This window comes from Kogia breviceps, chromosome 15 (genome assembly GCF_026419965.1).
Source record: "Kogia breviceps isolate mKogBre1 chromosome 15, mKogBre1 haplotype 1, whole genome shotgun sequence".
NCBI lineage: Eukaryota > Metazoa > Chordata > Mammalia > Artiodactyla > Physeteridae > Kogia > Kogia breviceps.
This window is the reverse complement of record NC_081324.1, coordinates 44617571-44637882: the sequence shown is the minus strand read 5'-3', so window position 1 is coordinate 44637882 and position 20312 is coordinate 44617571. Positions and strand designations below refer to the sequence as shown.

Sequence of the window (20312 nt, the reverse complement as noted above, 5' to 3'; positions counted from 1 at the left end):
AATAAACACCAACGTTCAGGCCCCCCTCAGATCAATTACATCGGATTCTCTAAGGGAAGGGCTCTCTTAAGTGTTTTATTTAAAAGCTTCCCAGAGTATTCTACTGTACAGATCAGAAATGAGATTCTTGCTCTAGATGAGCAGTTCTCAAAATGTGGTTGTTTAACCAGTAGCACAAGCACCATTAGGAAGGTGGAAGCTCTTTACTCACTCTGAAATATGATGACACATACAAAACCCAGGAGATGATGAAATTGATGTTGGAAGAATTCAGGCCTTTGGGTTTTTCTAAGATGGAGATTCTTAAACTTTTTTTTAATGTTTCATTTTTATTTAGATGTAAATCTCCTTTTCCCATTTTTTAGCCCTCTTTGTAGCATTTATATAATCTATTTAATCAATACTTTAAAAGAAAGGCTTAGGTCTGCTTTTGTGTACTTCATCAAGTCCTTTCATGGTGGGCATGATGAAATGTACTGTGGTTTCCAGTTCATTTATTACCTGGACTGTTGTTACTTGTATTCGTTTATTCTTACTTTCAAAGTCTTTCCCTAGATTTCAGTAAATTGCAGGAGAAATATATATCAAGGAAGTATTTCTTCCACACACCCATTTAGGTCTAGATGTTTCCTATCATTGGTGAAATATTAATGGCTAGAAAGATTCTAATGGTTCCACTTTCCTATCTCAAGAGCAAGAATATTTATTCTAACTAACTCTTGGGGCTAGGTCTTTTAAATGGTTTCCAGATAAACTGTCTATATTATTAAGACTTCCCTCTGATTACAATTGACACAATTCTCACAATTTACTTTGATGTCCACAGCTATTGGCAAAAAGGAAAAAAAAATCAGGTATTGTTTTGGTATTCTTTCCACTTAGATAACCAAAGCTATCATGTAAGACTTTTAGCATCATGACACAGTAAACACGGGACAGAGACCGGTGTTTCCATTGCCTTCATACTACGTACTGAAACACAATATCTTATTACTCAGGGACTAATGCCAATCTTGAAACAAAATCCACTTCCCTTTGAGATACCTCTGTTCATCTCTACCTAGATGTTATGGGTCTTGTTTTTCATTTTGGTTTTTAAAAATCTCTTCCTTTAGTTCATGCTTTACCTACTTTTTCATCTTTCCATTCCACACTCTCAACTGGGACAATAAAAATGTTCTCAGGCTTCCCTGGTGGCGCAGTGGTTGAGAATCCGCCTGCCGATGCAGGAGACACGGGTTCGTGCCCTGGTCCGGGAAGATCCCACATGCCGCGGAGCAACTAAGCCCGTGAGCCATGGCCGCTAGGCCTGCGTGTCCGGAGCCTGTGCTCCGCAACGGGAGAGGCCACAGCAGTGAGAGGCCCGCATACCGCAAAAAAAAAAAAAAAAAAAAAAAAAAAATGTTCTCAAGACACATATAATTGACAGTGGTGAAGTCATGCTTCCTGAAACCACAAGTTTTCTGCCACACCTCTTTTAGGAAGACCAAACAGTCCTGACACCCAAGCTAGTTTAAATATCCTGAGAAATGTGTATTTTATAGGGGTCACCTGGAAAGATTTACTGAGATGTAAACTTGGCGATCTGAATGATAGATGAGACCAATGATCTGGAGGGAAAGCATCCCAGCCTGAGAAAATACCAAGTATAAAAGCCCTGGAAATCAAGAACAAGCTTGTCTGTTCAGAGAACAGAGAGAAGCCAACAAGTGCTGGAGTGGAGTGAAGGCTACTAGCATATAAAGGAATGAAAAGAAGCAACAGAGATTTAAAAAAACTCATGGGCCCAGTTAAAGAGTTTAGGTTTTATTTTAATTTCATCTGCTCATAAAAAGGCATAGAAAGGCTTTTGGGTGGTGGTGGGGGAAGAAGGCATGATCTGATTTATATATTTTATTAATCACTTATGGCTGCTGCAAGAAAAGAGATTATAGAGGGCAACACTGGCAGATGTAGCAGTTCAGGCTGAAGGTGATGATAGTTTGACCTATGAAAGGCAGTGACGGAACTAGTGATGAAGTTTGCATTTGTGGTATAACTTGAAGTCAAACCTCATAGGACTGGTTGATAGACTGGAGATGGGATGTGAGAGAAAGAGAAGATTTAAGGGTGCCTACCAAAGGCTTTGTACTAAGCAGCATTGTGAACACAATGACTGAAGGAAGGAAGGAAATTGGGAGAGGAACTGGTTTGGATTAAGACACGAAGGGTTTTATTTGGACATGTAAAGTTTGAGATGTCTATTACATACCCAAGCTAAGATGTACTATTTAAAACTTTGAGAGTGAAAGAGAAAATGTAGGGAATGAGTGAAGATAGATCCTTTAGTTACTCTAAGAGTCAGGAAGGAAAAAGGAAGCAGCTTCTCCTAGACTAAGGAGGAGTGGCCAGAGACTAAGAAGGAATGGAATGATCTGTGAACATGGTGTTCCATAAGCCAAGAAGGAAGTAATTAACTGTGGCATAAGCTTTTGAAAAGTCAAGTAAGAGTAAGGCTAAAAACAAGTCATTGGATTGGACATGACTAAGCCATTGGTGAAGACAGGAGAGTGAGTTTCCTTGGAGAAGTGCTGATGAAGGCACGACTGCAGAGCCACAGATGGACTAGGTGAGGTGATGAGGAAACAGAGACAAAAGCGACTATCAGATCAGCGCTTCCTTGCACCTGCCACGCTTTGGTCCTCCTGAAAGCAAAGCCTGAAACACAGATGTGAGAGAAGCCAGTCTACTGGGAGATAATCCTGGAGGCAGAATCAGAGACTGGGAAAATATAAAAGTCACTAAAAGTTGTGTCATTGACTTGATTAATGCTGTGGGCTCAGTCCCATTTGTCACGCTCTGAGAAATGAGGTCTACTGCACTTCAGAGTTGTATTCTGGAAAGAGAGTACATTACCAGGCAATTGTAAGCTGCCACAAACTTAGAGGCTTAAAACAACACACATGTATTATCCATAGTTTTTGTGTGTCAAATATTTGGACATGGCTTAGTTGGGTGCTCTGCTTTATTCTCACCAGGCTGCAACTGAGGTGTCGGCTGGGCTGCATTTTCATCTAGAGGCTCAGGTGGGGAAGGAACCACTTTCAAGCTCATGCTGATTCTTGGCAGGTTTCCTTATGGCTGTGTAACAAATGGCCTGCTTTTTGTGGCTGTTGGATAGATGGTGGGCAGCATTAAGTCCTACAGGCCACCCGCAGTTTCTAGAGGTCACACCAGTTCTTTGTCACATACGCTTGCTTAATATGGCTGCTTATTGCAAGTCAGCAAGAAGAAGCTCTTTACCCGGTCCACTAAAATGGGATGTTAAGAGAAGGCAAAAGAAGTGAAAGTTATAGTGGAATAGATTAAAGCAATGAATAAGTTGAAGTTGAGAAAGGAAGGAAATGATGAGATCAATGAAACGATGAAGAAGTTGTAGGGTTTTCCAAGAGACCGAAAATTGCCAAAGATGTTATTGGAAGCTTTCCTAAAGAAACTCAGTCAAAAAGAAAGAAAAGGGAAACTTCTCTAAGTTATTGAGTTTCAGGCACATATCCAGACAAACTATATAAATCAAAGCATCAGAAGAGTTCTGGGATAGACTTGTGCATTTACCTGTTAAAGACATTTTATCAGGGATGCTTACCAGCTTCATGTTGGCATGGAGCTAACATCAAACTAATCCAACTACCCTTGACCTGTCCTTGACATACATCCCCACACACCACAGACATTGTAATACAATCTCTTTGACTTGGAGGACGTTTGGAAATCAATGATATACTAAGACTGAATTACCACTTCACTTATATTTCATTAACATGGAATCATAGAAAATTATAACAAAGTGACTAGATATTTAACCTGGTCTAACTCCTCATTTTATTGAAGGAGTTATGTGATTTACCTAAAGATGCAGATGAGTTTTAAGAATGTTGAGATAAAAATTCAGAATTTTGGACCCATATACCCTCTCTTAAAAAATATTTATGGAGATAAATTAATCTGTTAAAACCAAAAATGGTTGAAACCCATAATGTTTTTTTCTTTCCTGCTTAAACCTAAGATGTATTGGCAGGTTTAAAATTATTATTATTGTTGGAAGAAACAGCACCCAATTATAACCATAAGAAACAAAACTGTGTTTGCAAGTTAAATCCTGTTCTAGGAAACTATCCAAATTCTTTTACTGTGATCAATGAACCATATAAAGAGTTTTAGAAATAATTTTATTAATTAGAAGTTTTAAAATGATATTTATTCTCTAAGATTTCTATATGCATTATGCAAAAAGGAGGAATTTAAATTACTGATGTTTATATGAAATTTTTGCATAAAGGAGACATTAAAATAATTAGAAAGTGACTCCTATTTTTCAATTAAAAAAAAGAAAGTACAGACTCCAGGGACTTCCCTGGTGGCTTAGTGGTTAAGAATCTGCCTGCCAGTGCAGGGAACACGGGTTCAATCCCTGGTCATGGAAGATCCCACATGCCATGGAGTAACTAAGCCAGTGCACCACAGCTACTGAGCCTGCACTCTGGAACCCGCGAGTCACAACTACTGAGCCCACACGCCACAACAACTGAAACCTGCGTGCTTAGAGTCCGTGCTCCACAAGGAGAGAAGCCACTGCAATGAGAAGCCCACGCACTGCAACAGAGTAGCTCCCGTTGGCTGCAACCAGAGAAAAGCCCGCTCCCAGCAACGAAGACCCAACACAGCCAGAAATAAATAGAATAAATAAATAAATATATATATATGTAAAAAGTACAGACTCCAGACCAGACCACAATGTTACAATGTTTAAAATGTAATGAAGACTCAGCAGTCTTTTTAAAATTTATTTTATTTAAATTTATTTTATTTATTTATTTTTGGCTATGTTGGGTCTTAGCTGCTGCGCGTGGATTTTCTCTAGTTATGGCAAGCGGGGGTTACTCTTTGCTGCGGAACACGGACTTCTCCTTGTGGTGGCTTCTCTTGTTGCAAAGCTCGAGTTCTAGGTACGCGGGCCTCAGTAGCTGTGGCTCGTGGACTCTAGAGCGCAGGCTCAGTAGTTGTGGCACATTGGCTTGGATGCTCCACAGCATGTGGGATCTTAACGGACCAGGGCTCGAACCGGTGTCTCCTGCATTGGCAGGCGGATTCTTAACCACCGCGCAACCAGGGAAGTCCTCATCATAGTCTTCTTTGTGCAAAGATTGACTTTGTGTCTATGGCAGGAAGAAGAGGGAAAGCTTGGCTTGCTACAAAATGAACAATTTACTTGGTTCCCCCTTGCACTCATGCAAATACTGTTTGAAATATTTCATTTGGTACGTCTAGTAAATTGATTACTTTTTCTTAGTCTAGCCAGCACATGAAAATTTACTGATGATAAAATTTGTGTGCTAATGCAAACTTTTTAGACCAAAAACATGAGTGCACTCAATTATTATGAGATGATAAAATATTGTTTTTGTTTCAATTCAGTCATTTACTGTGAATGTAATATGTTCGTTGTAGCCTTGACGTTGTAAGGCTAAGATTTAAAGGTTTTTTTCTCACAGGTCTATAAATCTCCAAAAATCTAAAACCTATGAACTTTTCTGTTATTTCATTTATTATTTTCCCCCGATTTTATAATAAATGCTCATTGTAAAATGGAAACACAAAAACATAATAAAGAAATATTTCATCTGCAGATTACCACTCAATATTTTAGTATATTACATAGAATCTTACATTTATATGAATTTGGAATTATACTAGAGAATTGTCCTACTTTTTCATTAATACTGTATTTTGCCTTTTCTTATTTAATTAAATAGCCTTCAAGATAAAATAATTGCATGATATTCCATTATCATCATAACAATAGTAGCAATAGCTATCTTTATTAATACATTGATGAGTCAAGCATTAAGATAGGATCCTTGGGACGTCCCTCGTGGTCCAGTGGTAAAGAATCCGCCTTCCAACGCAAGGGACACAGGTTCGAGCCCTGGTCCGGGAACTAAGATCCCACATGCCGCGGGTCAGCTAAGCCCGCATGCCACAGCTAGAGAGAAGCCCACGTGTCACAACGAAGAGCCTGCACAGCAATGAAAAGATCCCGCATGCCTCAATGAAGGCCCAGTGTACTGCAACTAAGACCCGAGGCAACCAAAAACAAATAAATAAATAAATTTTTCAAAAGATAGGATCTTTACATGTATTACGTCATTTATTCCTATTTTGTCCCCATTTTATATGTAACAAATCTGATGCTCCCATGACTTACCAAGGTTCCTCAGTTAGTGATAACAAAGTTGCAATTTGGATTCATGTCTTTCAGACTACAAAGTCAGTGCCCATGGTCACTACATCTGTTATCCTCATTTATGGTAACTTGTATCACAATAATGTATTATAAACCATTTACTTTCCTATCATGGGACATTTAGCTTATTTCCAATTATCTACATATGTCATGCTACTGAGATAAACATCCTTGCCTATGTGTGGAATCTTTGCACCATTATCCTACCTTTTCAGGATAACTTCCTTTTACCTGACTTACTGGTAAGTTTGCATCACAATTCTGTAGGTTGACCCCGCCCCTCTCCTTTCAACTTTGGCTTTCAGACCATCTCATTCCCTATAGGTTCACCTCATGTCCTTGGTTCTTAGAAAATTTCCAATTGGCCCACTTCCCATGGGAACAATCCTTAAGCTGCAAGTCTTGACTCTTCCACCACGTCCCTTCCCTGTTTCATAAAACCCTCTGAAGCTCCTAGCCATCATGGTTACCCAGTGAGCACTGCCTGTCACCCTGCCTGACACGGCTTCCACGTGACAGAATAGCACTGCCAAGTATCTGCCACTTCATGGACAGTCACCTGTTGCACCTTGTGCTGACCCTCCTTGCCCCATTTGTCTCTGGAGATTTGACAACCTGATTTGTTTTGGGAAGAGATGCAACATAATTTGCATGCATGTTATTGGTTAGCAGCATTTATGTGGCAAAATTAGCTCATTTTTTGTGTGTTTACTGAGTGTCCTCATCCCACAATTCTACCTTAAGACAATGCCTCCACTTGCCCTCCATGTGGCTGGAAGGAATCACAGAGCAGAGTTCATTCTGAAATGGTTAATCAACTGAAATTGTGGAATTTTACAAACTAATGTGTTTCAACTCTTTGGTACATTTTTAGCATTTTGTGTAATGTATCTGATATGAAGAAGCAAACTTTAAATACTTCAGTTTCATAAATTTCCAAATAATCACCTAAATCCAGACACTAATCCCTATCCATGGTTCTCAAATTTTAAAGGGTGTAAAAGTGACCTAGCAAACTTATTAAAAAGTACAGCCTTCCATACTTCTTCCCAATAACTTCTCATCCCTGTGATTCTGATTCAAGGGATCTTTGGGACCTTATTTCCCTAACCAGGGATCAAACCTGCACCCCCTGCAGTGGAAGAAGCATGGAGTCTTAACCACTGGACCACCAGAGAAGTCCCAGAGGGATCTTTATTTTAACAAACACAATGGGTGATTCTGAGGTAGATGATCTGGGAACCACACTCTAAAAAATAGTGCAAGCAAATATTTCAGCAAGGTCGCCCTACTCTTTGTCTACTGTGAAAGAAACAGCATTTTGCTCCATCCTTCTTCCTGCATCCTAACATAAATAAAAGCAAGCAGGCAACTAGCAGAAACTCCACAGTTCTAACCTCTTAGCTCTGCACAGATTTCCTTTAGGGATGTAAGGGACAACTACACCATGTCTTGTCTTGTGCAAGAGTAGCTGATTCAGCTTGTTCCTTCTCATATGAGCACAAACAGTCTGTATTAGGAAGGCCTTACATGGCTGTAATGGGAGCGCATTAAATGACTGTATGCAAAAAAATGAATGAATGAAATTGTGTTTAAAATTCTCAGAAAATTTGGCAGTTGGGGACAACGAATAGGATGTGCTATGCAGACAAGAAAGAGAAGCTAAGGATTCTCAGCTTCAAGCGTAAGTAATAAGAAGGAGGGCACTATTTATACAGGAAACTCAGGAAGGCCTGATTGGATGTGGCACCATGCTCTTTGTCTTTACGCATAATGAGTTAAAAGTACTAGGCTAACAGAGGTCTTGACCTAAAAGTAAATAATAGGATAACAGAGGTCTTAAAGAAGATATGGATAAGAGCTGTAGCTCTACATAGATATCATGTAACCTCTTACAGCTTCATTATTCAAGGAGGTAAAAAAAATGATGGTTCTAGGTACAGAGAAGGAAAAGCATTTTGCCCTCAGGACATAACTGCCTAAGGGGTCGACCAGGGCAAAATCTGGGGTCGAGATTTCAATCTTGAGCCCAGGAAAAGGCTGGAGATAGAGACTAAAGGGAAAGCTTGCGGTCAAAGTCAGATTTCGCACTTAAAAAAAAAAGAAGAAGAAAGAAAAGGAAGGAAGATAAAACCCAGTCTTAAAACAGGGAATCCAATAAAGCAGAAAATGATTATACAGAGACCGCAAAAGCAGATTGCACTGAACTAATAGCAGATCCCTGTTGGCTTCCTCTGTTGAAGCAACATTTTGTAGGGGAAATCTCTAAGATTTTTGCCTCCTTTTTACTTTCTGAGGCAATGTATGACTTATTAGGAATTTTATCTGCTTTTCATTTAAGGCTTAAGACTGATCACAGACTGATTTGTGGGCTATGGATATGATGTAGCTTGCTGACTACCAGGAATCAGAGACCTGGAAACTATTATTAGCCATGAAGTTCCCAAAGGCCATCACAGGTAAAACACTGGTCGAGCTTCTGGGGAAAATGAACGGGAACATGATGGCAAGTTGTCAGCTGTAGAGAAGTGGATACAGGAGCTATGATTATTCCCAGCTATGGCATCCTCTGCTCCTATGATAATAGGAGCAGCTGACACATATACTGAGGGCTAACCCAGTACCAAGTCTTTTCATGAATTAACTTTTTTTTTTTTTCGGTACGCGGGCCTCTCACCGTTGTGGCCTCTGCCATTGCGGAGCACAGGCTCCGGACGCGCAGGCCCAGCCACTCCGCGGCATGTGGGATCTTCCCAGACTGGGGCACGAACCCGCGTCCCCTGCATCGGCAGGCGGACTCTCAACCACTGCGCCACCAGGGAAGCCCAGAATTAACTCTTTTAACTGACAACAAAACTATGAAGTAGACTCCTCCAACCCCCTCAATAGGTGTCATACAAGTGAGGAAACTAGACTCAAAGTTTGAATGACTTCTCAAATCCCACAGCTAACAACGGTGGAGCTGGGAGTTTGCATCAAGTTAGTTTCTCTGGAATTTCTGCATTTAGATTACCATAGTGACTGCCAAGAGTCTTAAACTCCCAGGGAAGCAGCTGCTTAACTCGGAGGCAAACCATTCTTTAGCAGAACAAGCTAGCAGAGCAGCTAAGGATGGGCTTGACAGGAGGCATCTTAAGCACATGTAATTTTCAAAGAGCTTTAGAATTAGTGCCCCTTTTTAAGAAGTGGATGTTCCTCTTTCCAGCCAATGTGAATAGAGTAGTTTCACAGTATTTCAAACAAAGCAATCCTTTGCAGATACTTCAGCAATCTTTGCAATGTATGTTCTGAACCACTGGAAATACAAGACCCAGTCATCAGATGATCATTATGGAGAAACATATGCTCAATTGACAAACATTCGAAAATGAAAAACAAAAAACAAAATAATCCCCCCCAAAACCCAACCTTTTCATTATCCTGTTTTCTTAATTGATTTTGGTAATATGAAATGGGTTGTATATGTGACTTATTTAAAATTATTTGGTTTTATTAGGAGTGCCTTTTAGGTGGACCACTCTGACTTTCATGCTTAAAAACCACTTTTTATTCAAATGTCTTACAGCCACCCTAATAGAACCCTAGGAAAGGAGTTCTATTATTATTCCCCATTTTGGATGAAGAAAACCAGACACAGAGAGATTATGCAACTTAACCAACATCCCACAGCATCACAGTCTTCAGAATAGTAAAATTAGATAAATGTGGTCATAACAATGGACAAATTTCCTCTCCAAATCAAACTCTAAAAGTCTAAAAAATGTAGAACAGGATCCTAAAAAAGAGACTCATTTCTCTAAGTAAGAAAAATGCAATCCCAGAAGCTCATATCAGACGCTTGATTAACACACTGATTTTTAAAAACTACTTGATTTATTTTATCATAACTAGTAATATACAAGAATTTTATACATAATTTATTAAAAATAACTTTGAGAAATAGCATTTTTGACTGAGTAGTGATGAAACTATTGAAAAGATAAACTGATTACTGAATAAATTACCCAGTGTTAATTTTTAAAAATAATTGTTATAAGCCAATCCTGTGAATTCAAAATAGGCATATTATTTAACAATCCTAAATACCAGAAATGCTTTTAAAATGTCCATATGGTTAGTATGGATAGAAAATTCATTGACTGAAATCAGCTGTGAAATGTAGCCTGGAATTTGGTTGGCTATTAAGTTTAATTTTGTCGTATTATTTCAAAATTTAAATAGTTCGAACCACTTTGACATTTGTTAAAAACTGTAATCTCAAAATATTTTTAAAAAAAACTTTACAAACACATAGCTATATCTAGCCATCTCATCTAAAAAGCTATAAAAGTTATTCCTAGAGAGATTTCACGATCCCTGTATTGCAAAGCTTATTTCAAAAAACATCACTATTTTGCATTTATAAACTGTATCCTTCCAATAATGAACTGTAAATATACTATTATATACCAAACATCCACACCCTAATTTTAATTACACTATTCCTTTTGTTAACATAAAATGTTGCATCAAATAAAAGCATGACATATCTCTACAGCTGAATGGCAAAATTAAAGGGTTTTTGTTGAGGAGATAATGAAGCAGTCACCAACATAGTTGAAACAAAAAAATCAACATTACATTGATTTTAAGAAAAGCCAAGAATACAGGTGCTTACATAAAACAGAAACACAGAATAAGTCACTTTATACGCGAGGAAAAAAGAGGCGGCTTTTAACGATATTTAGATTCTCCAACACAAATCGGAATTTTAAGAACCAAAAGAAGAGAAAGAGAAAGAGAGAGATAGAAGGAAAAAAGAGAGTGAGAGGAGGAAAGAGAGAAGAAAGAGGGTGAGAGGCAGACAGAAGGGGTGGTGGGGAGTGGTGGGGACCAAAGACCAAAACCTTGCAGAAGTAAAAATACGTTCTTCAGCATTTTTTTAATTTAAATTTTGCTGAGAAGGTGGGTAACAGGAAATGTGGATTCAGTGCCAGATTTCACCGAGAATACGCCACAGAAACTAAAGTCCACCAGAACGGAATTATAATAACAGTCAACACCTAGTTGGGAATCTCCCTTTGCGTTATGAAGCAAGGTCATGTTACAAGTCTAAAACAGTAGCAAGAATGCCGCGTATACACCTTAGAATGTTTAGGAGAACAACAGTCTTCAAGCACCACACAAACAATTAATTTAGGTAACTGAAGATAATGTTAGAGCAAGATCTCTTCAATTTTCCATTCGGTTATACTCCAAGTAGTCTATGATACAGACGAGTTAATTACATATTATCGCACTATGAATTGGCTGCTGTCACTATACCCAAATGTAAACAGTAAGGCAGACTTTCTCAACTTGTCTATCTGCAGGTGTCCTTACGTGGAAGACAAGTAATTAAAAACTATGGAAAAATCAGGAAATTTGTGTAGTTATTTACAGCATCCCTCTGTAAAAGCACGTTTGACTAAAGAGATCTCAACAAAATAAAGGGGAAAAGCCCCCAAAATAGCATCTTCTATTTTTAAAAAAATCCTGGCTTGTAATAATAATTTAAAAGAGACAATTAAAGCCACTGGCATTTGTAGACGAAATGGAACGCACTCATCTCTTCATGCATGTTTCTGCTAGTGTCCTAAATTTGGGTTCCAAATGATCCAAAAATTCAAGCCCATCTTCTTCTTGTCGTTCACTGCAACAACCCACAGAACCAGCCGCCGATCCTTTTCCTTCATAGTTATACGTCCGGACGTAGTCTTGAGCATGCATATGACTGTTATCCTGATTACACTGCTGCACCTTCTGCCAAGAGGAAAAACACAGCATATTTTATTACTATTTTAAACACTGAAACTTACTAGCATAAAAATAATTGCTTTGATTTACCTTTCATTGTTTAATTTTTAATCAGAGTGTGTCCTCTAATGGATTCCTACATATAAAAAACACCCATGATTGGTTTATATCATCAATTATACCATCAGTTCACTACACAGCATGTTTCTAAAAGTCACACATGTGGCAGCAAGTATACAAGTGTTCATTTTAAGTAATCATTGCTTTCTCTTTCAAGATTATGGCTGATGTGAAATGCATCCCTTAAACTGAACCTGAATGCATGTGGGCTCAGAGCTTTCCAGATAGGCATAGTGGCTGTCTAGGCTGGAATTGCCTTGGACCCCACTTTTGGTCTTTAAGACATGACTTGCCTGATGAGAAATGGCAACACAAAGTCATGAGAAAAAGAATTTGAATATCATATGATTTCAGAAGCAATTAAAAAGCAAACAAAATAAGAGGAAAAGTCAATATCCACTTAACATCTGATCATAACTACATCAAAATTAAGGAAAATCAAATTTCTTATTAGCAGGTTAATCATTAATTGAAAATAAAGATCAGGCCACTAAACTGTAATCATTTAGAAAGTTGAAAAGGAAGCAAAATAGATTTGTAGGTCACTTAGGGAAACTCACTTCACCAAGGCGGGGCTGAGTGTAGGTGTACCACTCGGAGTACATGTATCTGCAGTTGTCCGCCTCTACTTGTCCTCCTCTGCAGGAATCCAGGGTGTGATGATGCCCAGCTTCCTGGCAGGACTCAATGGTCTGCCCTCCTTTCACCATTTCAATGGTCTCCTGCCCTCCGTTTTTCACTCTGGATCCCAGGGTGCTGCAAATTCCCTGAGGGGAGCCTCCTGCAGTATGGGTTGTGAAGCCATTGGTGGAATACTGAAACAGAACAGTTGGCATTGGGGAAATACAGAGGAGAACAAAAAATGAGAAAAAGAGCAAATCATGCAGATAATGCTGTGACTTTTCATGCTACAAGGTAAGCATTTTGAGGGCAGGAACTCCGTCTGTCCTGGCAATCCCAAGTACCTAACTACCGTAACCCCAGTACTTCACGTAGCGTCCAATACAAGAAGCAAACTATAGATGTCACGTGGTCTGAGCCTTCAGACAAGTCAGAAAGCTTGATGTATACTCCTTCTTTAAAAACTTCTTAGACTACTGTACAACTTAATTTGTGAAATCCTTCCAGCATCTCACATCTCAAGATCAGGACTGTACACTATTGTCTCACATGGATTGATCCTGATTCCCTTCACCTGACTAGAAGAGAAACAGAAATAATAATCAGTATTTTTATTTAGTGTCTAATTGAGTTCCCTTCAACTGAAACACAATCAATAGAAATAAAAGTTGCTGTAAAAATCTTAGCAGCTATACTAAATCCTGTGATCTAATTAAATACAAATAAATCAGCAGAGAAAATAAGAACATCAAAGCTCTGGCCGCTAATTTTCCATGTTACGTTTTTGTAGGAAACTCTAAGTTTTATTTTTTCTAATACCTTCCTAGATGTCAACATCCTTTTGTTTTCTAAATCCTTCCTGCTCTAATCATCAATTATGCTTTTTGTAGGGAACTTACTTGTTCCTCATCCACATATTAGGCTGGAAATCAAAGCTGAAGCAGTGTAATCACCTGTTAGAATTACTGCTTCGTGTATTTGACTTCAGGCTCCTTTCTAACCTATATCAGATCCTGAAAACCTCCATTAAAGTTCTTCCCACGATGATCAAAGCCTGTAGTCATTTTATTGCTGTTGCCAGAAAAACAATTAAAACCATACGCTGATGATCTGTGAATAACTAAATGAAACATTTTTACACACAACCAGCAGCTTCAACATATAAAAAAGACTGGGTCTAAAGCTGAAGCAATGACACCCTTGAAATACAAAATAATAATGACATGCCGAAGGATTTTTACTATTAAGTAACACTATATGGCCGAATCGAAATGCCATATATCACCATAGGATCGAGGTCATTTTATCTGTCCCCTGGGACTGATGACATTTTATATATTGTAAGTTAACCTGATTTCAAAAGAACTTTGCCCAGAAAAGATCATTATTGTTGGTTAGGCCAATTTATCGTCTGTATGTAGTTTGAAAAGACAATTTACCACTTTGTCATCGCCGGGAGCTTCAGTGTTTGACACAATGAGGTTCTGCTGGGCTAAATCATCAGGAAATACTTTTGGCTTTTTGGCTGCCCCAGTAGCCCCACAGACTAAAGTAAATAGGATACCTGGAGGATGAGAGAGATTACTTCAGTTTATCGTAAAACAACGTTATGAATTTATGATGACAAATATGAAAACCACTTTCCAGAAAACATAAATATTATTGCTTGTGTCAAAGCAGCATCCAGTAGAAAAGTCTGCCCTAACCAGATATGCCACAAACACTGCTAAGTGCTGTACTTGTGTTGGATTTTATGTCTATGCTAATTAGGATAGCACTAAAATGATACCTAAATGCACTTTCTTTTTTTTTTTTTTTTTTTTTTTTTTTTCGGTATGCGGGCCTCTCACTGTTGTGGCCTCTCCCGCTGCGGAGCACAGGCTCCGGACGCACAGGCTCAGCGGCCATGGCTCACGGGCTTAGTTGCTCCGCGGCATGTGGGATCTTCCCGGACCAGGGCACGAACCCGTATCTCCTGCATCGGCAGGCGGATTCTCAACCACTGCGCCACCAGGGAAGCCCAATGCACTTTCAATAAATAAATTAAATATGTGTGTGTTAAATAGAAATGTAGCTATATAAAAATGAGCAGCCACAGATAACAGTGCTGATTCTAAGAATGTGTCCTGAAAGTTATTTTAAAGGCTATCATTTGAATTCATGAAAGGACTTACAAAATAGCAATGCTATGCCCAACAATATTGCAAGGATGGCCCACTTTCCAAGTAACGGTCCTCCACTGCCAGTCTTCACAGCGAAGTCAGTGTTGCAGTCACTTTGGGTAACACAGTCACATAATATCACATTTAATTGAGTGACAAGTGATTGGCCAAGCCTATCTGTAACTCTGACAGGTACTGTGTATTGTCCAAACTGGGGGTCATTCAGATAGGAAAGACGTGCTGCTGTATCTGAAAGGAAATAAAACCAAGCGTTATAGAATGTCATTGATTTCTCCTGAGCACAAATAACTAGTGACAGAATATTCATATTTCCCTACAACTGGATATTCCTGATGGGAATGGCACAAGTGCTACATGATTGTAAGCGTGAATGGACGAAGTCTTTCTAATCATATAAAAGTTTGTCTACACTGCCTCTTTTTATAAAGGTCTTTCTTTTGGCTTTTGTAATAATATATTTTGTCTGTGAATAAACAAAGCCTTCCCATCACAAATAACAGACTTGTTTAGAGACTGATTTTTATCACATCTTTAAAATTTTTTAATTTTTTTTTTTTTTTGCGATACACTGGCCTCTCACTGTTGTGACCTCTCCCGTTGTGGAGCACAGGCTCTGGACGCGCAGGCTCAGCGGCCACGGCTCACGGGCCCAGCTGCTCCGCGGCACGTGGGATCTTCCCGGACCGGGGCACGAACCCGCGTGCCCTGCATCGGCAGGCGGACTCTCAACCACTGCACCACCAGGGAAGCCCTTTAAATTTTTAAAATACCAGTCAGTGTATATTTTCTTTTATGCATGATTCATCAGAGAATTTCATAGACTAAAATTCTGGTATTTCCCCTTACTTTGTTTTCTATACATTGTGCCAAACCTTGAACATATTTTCAAGGCATGAGTCATGCTGCTGGAACTTCTTCTCATGGTCCTACAAGACACTGGGACCAACTGTATTTTTTGGGGTTTCGATGTATGTTTTTTAAGGTCAATAGTGGAAAACATCCAGGTCAAAATCCTAGTCTTGGGAACGCCAAAAATATACTAGTGTACATGTAGATGACACATGCCCATGCGCAAGAATAATCCTCCCCACTTAACTGGCTCAGTGTGACATTTTCATTATTTCATAATTTGAAGCTCTAAATATAAACTTGGATATTTGGGTTTAAAAAATCACTGAATCAAGTCAATTTTAAGAGAAAGCATGGTTAACCCAGTGAGTCTATGTATGTGTAAGAAATCATAATAAGACTAACAAAACCACAATTTATGATTCAAAACGTGCCATGGTCTATTGCATTGACTATCTTGTTTACTTCCCCCAATAATCCCATTTTACACAGGAGTAAATTGATGCCCAAGAAGAATAAATAGCATGGCGAGACCTAAAGCCTCTTTAGGATACGTTCTTCTTAACTTGGCATTTCCCAGGCTTTTGGGCTCTTTCACAGCCCAGTAAAACTTTAAGCCAACAAAGTTTTGACCAATATAATCCTGACAACGTTTCATTGTACTAAGTAGGAATATTTTTCAAAATTACCACCTCCTTTAACATTATGTAAAAAGAAATATTATGACACCAAATAAGTAGAAAGGACATCTAAATATAAGGTTAGTTCTCAAGCACGCACACGTTAGAATGCTGTTACAAATACTGAAAATGTTGTCAGTTCACAGAGCAACTTGTCATAACAGGAAGTCAAGGAATACTCATCGAAAGCATGGGAATGAAAACCTTTCAAGGGCATTTTAATATCACCCCCCACTCAGCTTACAGTGCATCTTGAGTCGTGAAAGCTGGAGTGACATGACATCGTGATGCACAGGTACTGTAGTGCGGTCAGGAGACACAGAATGTGCTAGAAAGTTAAGAGCTGGTGTAGGGAATGAGGCAATGGTGGGACAAAGGGAGGTTCCCTTTGTTTTTGCCATTCTTGTCACCATAGATTCTAACATGGGTAAAGTCAGAAGTACAGACTGGGACCAAGTGGGGGAAGAATCCCACATAGAAAACAGTAGACAAGAAATGGTCAGAAGTCAATGCAGTGCAGAAAGAAGGGATCCTGGACACGGTGATGCATACCCAGATCCCCTGTAATCAGGGATGTATTGTCCCAGCTGCTTGGGAGGCTATCAGCACCATCAGTGACTGTGCCTTCCTGCCAAAGGTCACATCCCTGAGGGCAGCCCAACCCACTGATGAAGCAATGTAAAAGCACAGAACAGAATGGCCATTCTGAAGGGCCATTTAGTTCAGACTCCGCCGAGGCTGTCCTTCGGCCTGAGCTACAGCTTGATTTCTCTTTTTGCTAAACCCTGCTTCCCTTCCTTTCACACGTATTAATGCCAAGGAAACTCCTTGATAAACATTCAGCCTGGAAAGACTGTCTCAGAGTCTGCTTCCTGCGTAGCATACCTGCAAGGGATGGGGATTCCGTTATGACTTAGGAGACCACTGTCCTATGAAGACTCTGTGTAGGTGGGAGGTACCCAAGTCAGGAAGTGGTTACATCAGACCTAGTCTGGGGTGGGGGGGGGTGGAGTACAAATGAGAATTCACCCAATACCAGAGGGAATCCTGGCACAGGACTGATCAGAACCGGCACTTCCCACCACCCCAACACTGAGAAACTCATGTTCTTTTGTTGGCGGTTACCATTCAGTGAATTATTCTTCTACTCCATCAAGAAAAAAAAATATTTTAGATATCCTGATGCTGAGAAGGACAAAGTCATGTCTAAAAATACATACCGTTAATTTCTGTCAGTCTCCACATTCTAAGTACTTCTGAATCAGAAACACTGTCCAAACTGAAGTCAAAGGGTGGGCCGTGTATGGGTTCATCGGGATCTATGGCCACAATCTCCGCCGATAACGTGACAGGTTTACAGATTATCACTGTCTGCTGACGTATGGATGGGCCGTTATCATTCACGTCGTCAAGTATAATCCCTAGTGTCCCAGTACATGTTTTCCCATCTAGAAAATCGGATATGAAAATACAATTTCTTAATGTTTTGAGTTTTCACTGGGACACTACACAGTGCAAAAAATTTATTACTTATTAGGCACTTGTACCATATAAATGAGAGTGACAAGCACAGTCCCAGGATATGTCCTTAAGGTAAGTTAAGAGAAAGACATTATCAATTTCAAATGGGTTGTACAGAAAATAACTGCTATTTAGATTTGTCATTCATTCACTAAAGAGCTGCAATAGACATGGGAACTTTTATGGAGGTGAGCTTTGACAGATTTTTTAAAAGAGGAAGGAAGAGGGGACCAACAAGGATATTTCTGGTATATTTAAAAGCACAAGGAGATCTAAGGAGGTGGGAAAGCACATACACACACCTATGTTCTGGACAGAATGAAGGGGAAGGCACACTGGTGGGAGCTAATGCTGGAAAGAAGAACCAAGGGTCCTTGAAAGACAACGTAGGGAGCTTGGAGTTTAATACTCATTTAGAAAACACTTAAGATTTGGGGGCAGGAAAAGTGAAAGACAGAAGGCATGTATTTGGGAGATTAGAACAAAACTAGTACACGGAAATGTTCAAAGCATGAAAGACTTCAGAAGTGGAAAAACACTTTCAAACCAGAATAATCACTCTGAGGTGTAGCCTAAGGAATTCATCTATCTACATATTCAATAAAAACTTACTGAATAACTACTTTGTACAGGGCACTGCAGTGGAAAATCTGGAGATTCAAAAATGAAGTGGTCATGGGTCCCAGCCACAAATTAGTAACACGGTTGTGAAGTCTGAAGTTGAACATAAATCCAGGACTTGTGTCTCTAAATCGTTTATTCTTTCTGTTTCATAAGAAGGCTTTGAACATCAGGGGTGGAGAAGAGGATGAAAAAAACCTGTGCCACCCACGACCTGGGGCTATGCCTTATATGAAGCTGCCCACCTAGGAAAGCGGGAAGACCAGGCACTGGCGTGCAGACACAGCCTCGACCCAGCAATAGAACCCGTGATATTCCCAGGGTCATCATGGGCCAGGAGCCATAGCCCACCAAGTTAAGAAGGGGTTCTGAAATGTGGGCCACAGAAAAGAACACGGTGGAGGCAACTACAAGACCACTATGAGGTAAAGTGGAAGAAAGAAAAAAGCCAAAAGCAGAAGAACCAATACCTCCCATTTAATGTAAGCTCGCAAATTAAAATTCCTGAATGAGCAAGATTAATGCTTAAAGGAAAACTGACAAAATCAACAATCAGAAGATTAATTCACTCTATGCAAGGTATCTTCAAAACACATATATTTACTATCTTCAAAAGCATAAAGAAGGTTAACTGTTTAAATAAGCATGAAAATGACACTGAAATTCTAGTAGAAATAAACATTCATCTAACAGGGACTCTAGAAAAAAAAGGATAAATAGAATGGTAGGGAAGTAATACTTAAAGAAATACTTGCTGAGAATATCCCAGAATTAAAGAAAAAAAATGGATCTTCTAAAATATATTCTGACTGTAGTGCTGGGTAAATAAAAATAAATTCTCAGCATAACACTGAATTAAAACTATATATAGAACACAACGTAGGGGACTATAAAAGTTATCTGGATGTATTACCTATAAAGAGACAATAATTAAATAGACGGTAGAATATGCATCAGCAACAAGAAATGCCAAAAGATGATGGAGTACCACTTGCAGGGTACTGAGGAAAAGAAGGGGTTAACTCAAAATTCTAAACCAAGTCAAATGATCAAATCAAGCATGAGAACAATATTAAAATATTTTGCAGAACAATAAAGCTGACAGGGTTTATCACCCACAATGCACCATTGAAAGAACTAGTAAAGGATATAGTTCAGCAGGAAGAAAAGGGAACTAGGAGAGAAGAAATGAGATACAAGAAACAATGCAACTATCTCTCACTTTGGACAACTTTTAAAGAAAAGACAGAGACACAAAGGAAGTGGGGACACGTGTATACATGTATTTTATCCATCTGACAAACTTTTCTATTAGGACAGAATAATCTCGTCTCTCAAATTCTCTCGTTCTTATGCCATATGGTATTTTCTTGCTCTCTCTGAAAATTGGGATTGCAAGATGTCTTGACCATTTCTTTCCATTTGAGGCTACACACGGAGTTGAAAGCACATGTCTTACTGATTAAATCTGGTTAATTATAAAGTCTTTAAAAATTGACCTCGGGACTTCCCTGGTGGAGCAGTGGTTAAGAATGCACCTGCCAATGCAGGGAACACGGGTTCGATCCCTGGTCCGGGAAGATCCCACATGCTGTGCAGCAACTAAGCCTGTGCACCACAACTACTGAGCATGTGCCCTAGAGCCCGTGCGTCTAGAGC

At 39.3% G+C, this 20312-nt stretch overlaps 1 protein-coding gene across 3 annotated transcripts in view; it reads right to left on the bottom strand.

The window, feature by feature from the left end:
• Positions 1-10141: 10141 nt before the first annotated feature.
• The window catches only part of LOC131742448 (desmocollin-2-like), a 32747-nt gene continuing 22576 nt past the window's right edge, over positions 10142-20312 (bottom strand). For 2 of the 3 annotated variants that reach the window (XM_059040267.2, XM_067014865.1), the window contains 5 exons: positions 17732-17959; positions 14974-15210; positions 14239-14363; positions 12739-12993; positions 10143-12064 (listed from right to left, as the gene is read on the bottom strand). In XM_059040267.2, the coding sequence (XP_058896250.1) occupies positions 11867-12064; positions 12739-12993; positions 14239-14363; positions 14974-15210; positions 17732-17959 (1043 nt within the window). In that variant the 3' untranslated portion in view covers positions 10143-11866. Of the gene's footprint in view, positions 12065-12148; positions 12195-12738; positions 12994-14238; positions 14364-14973; positions 15211-17731; positions 17960-20312 lie in introns of all 3 variants that reach the window. The other variant, XM_059040268.2, reaches the window with a different exon arrangement.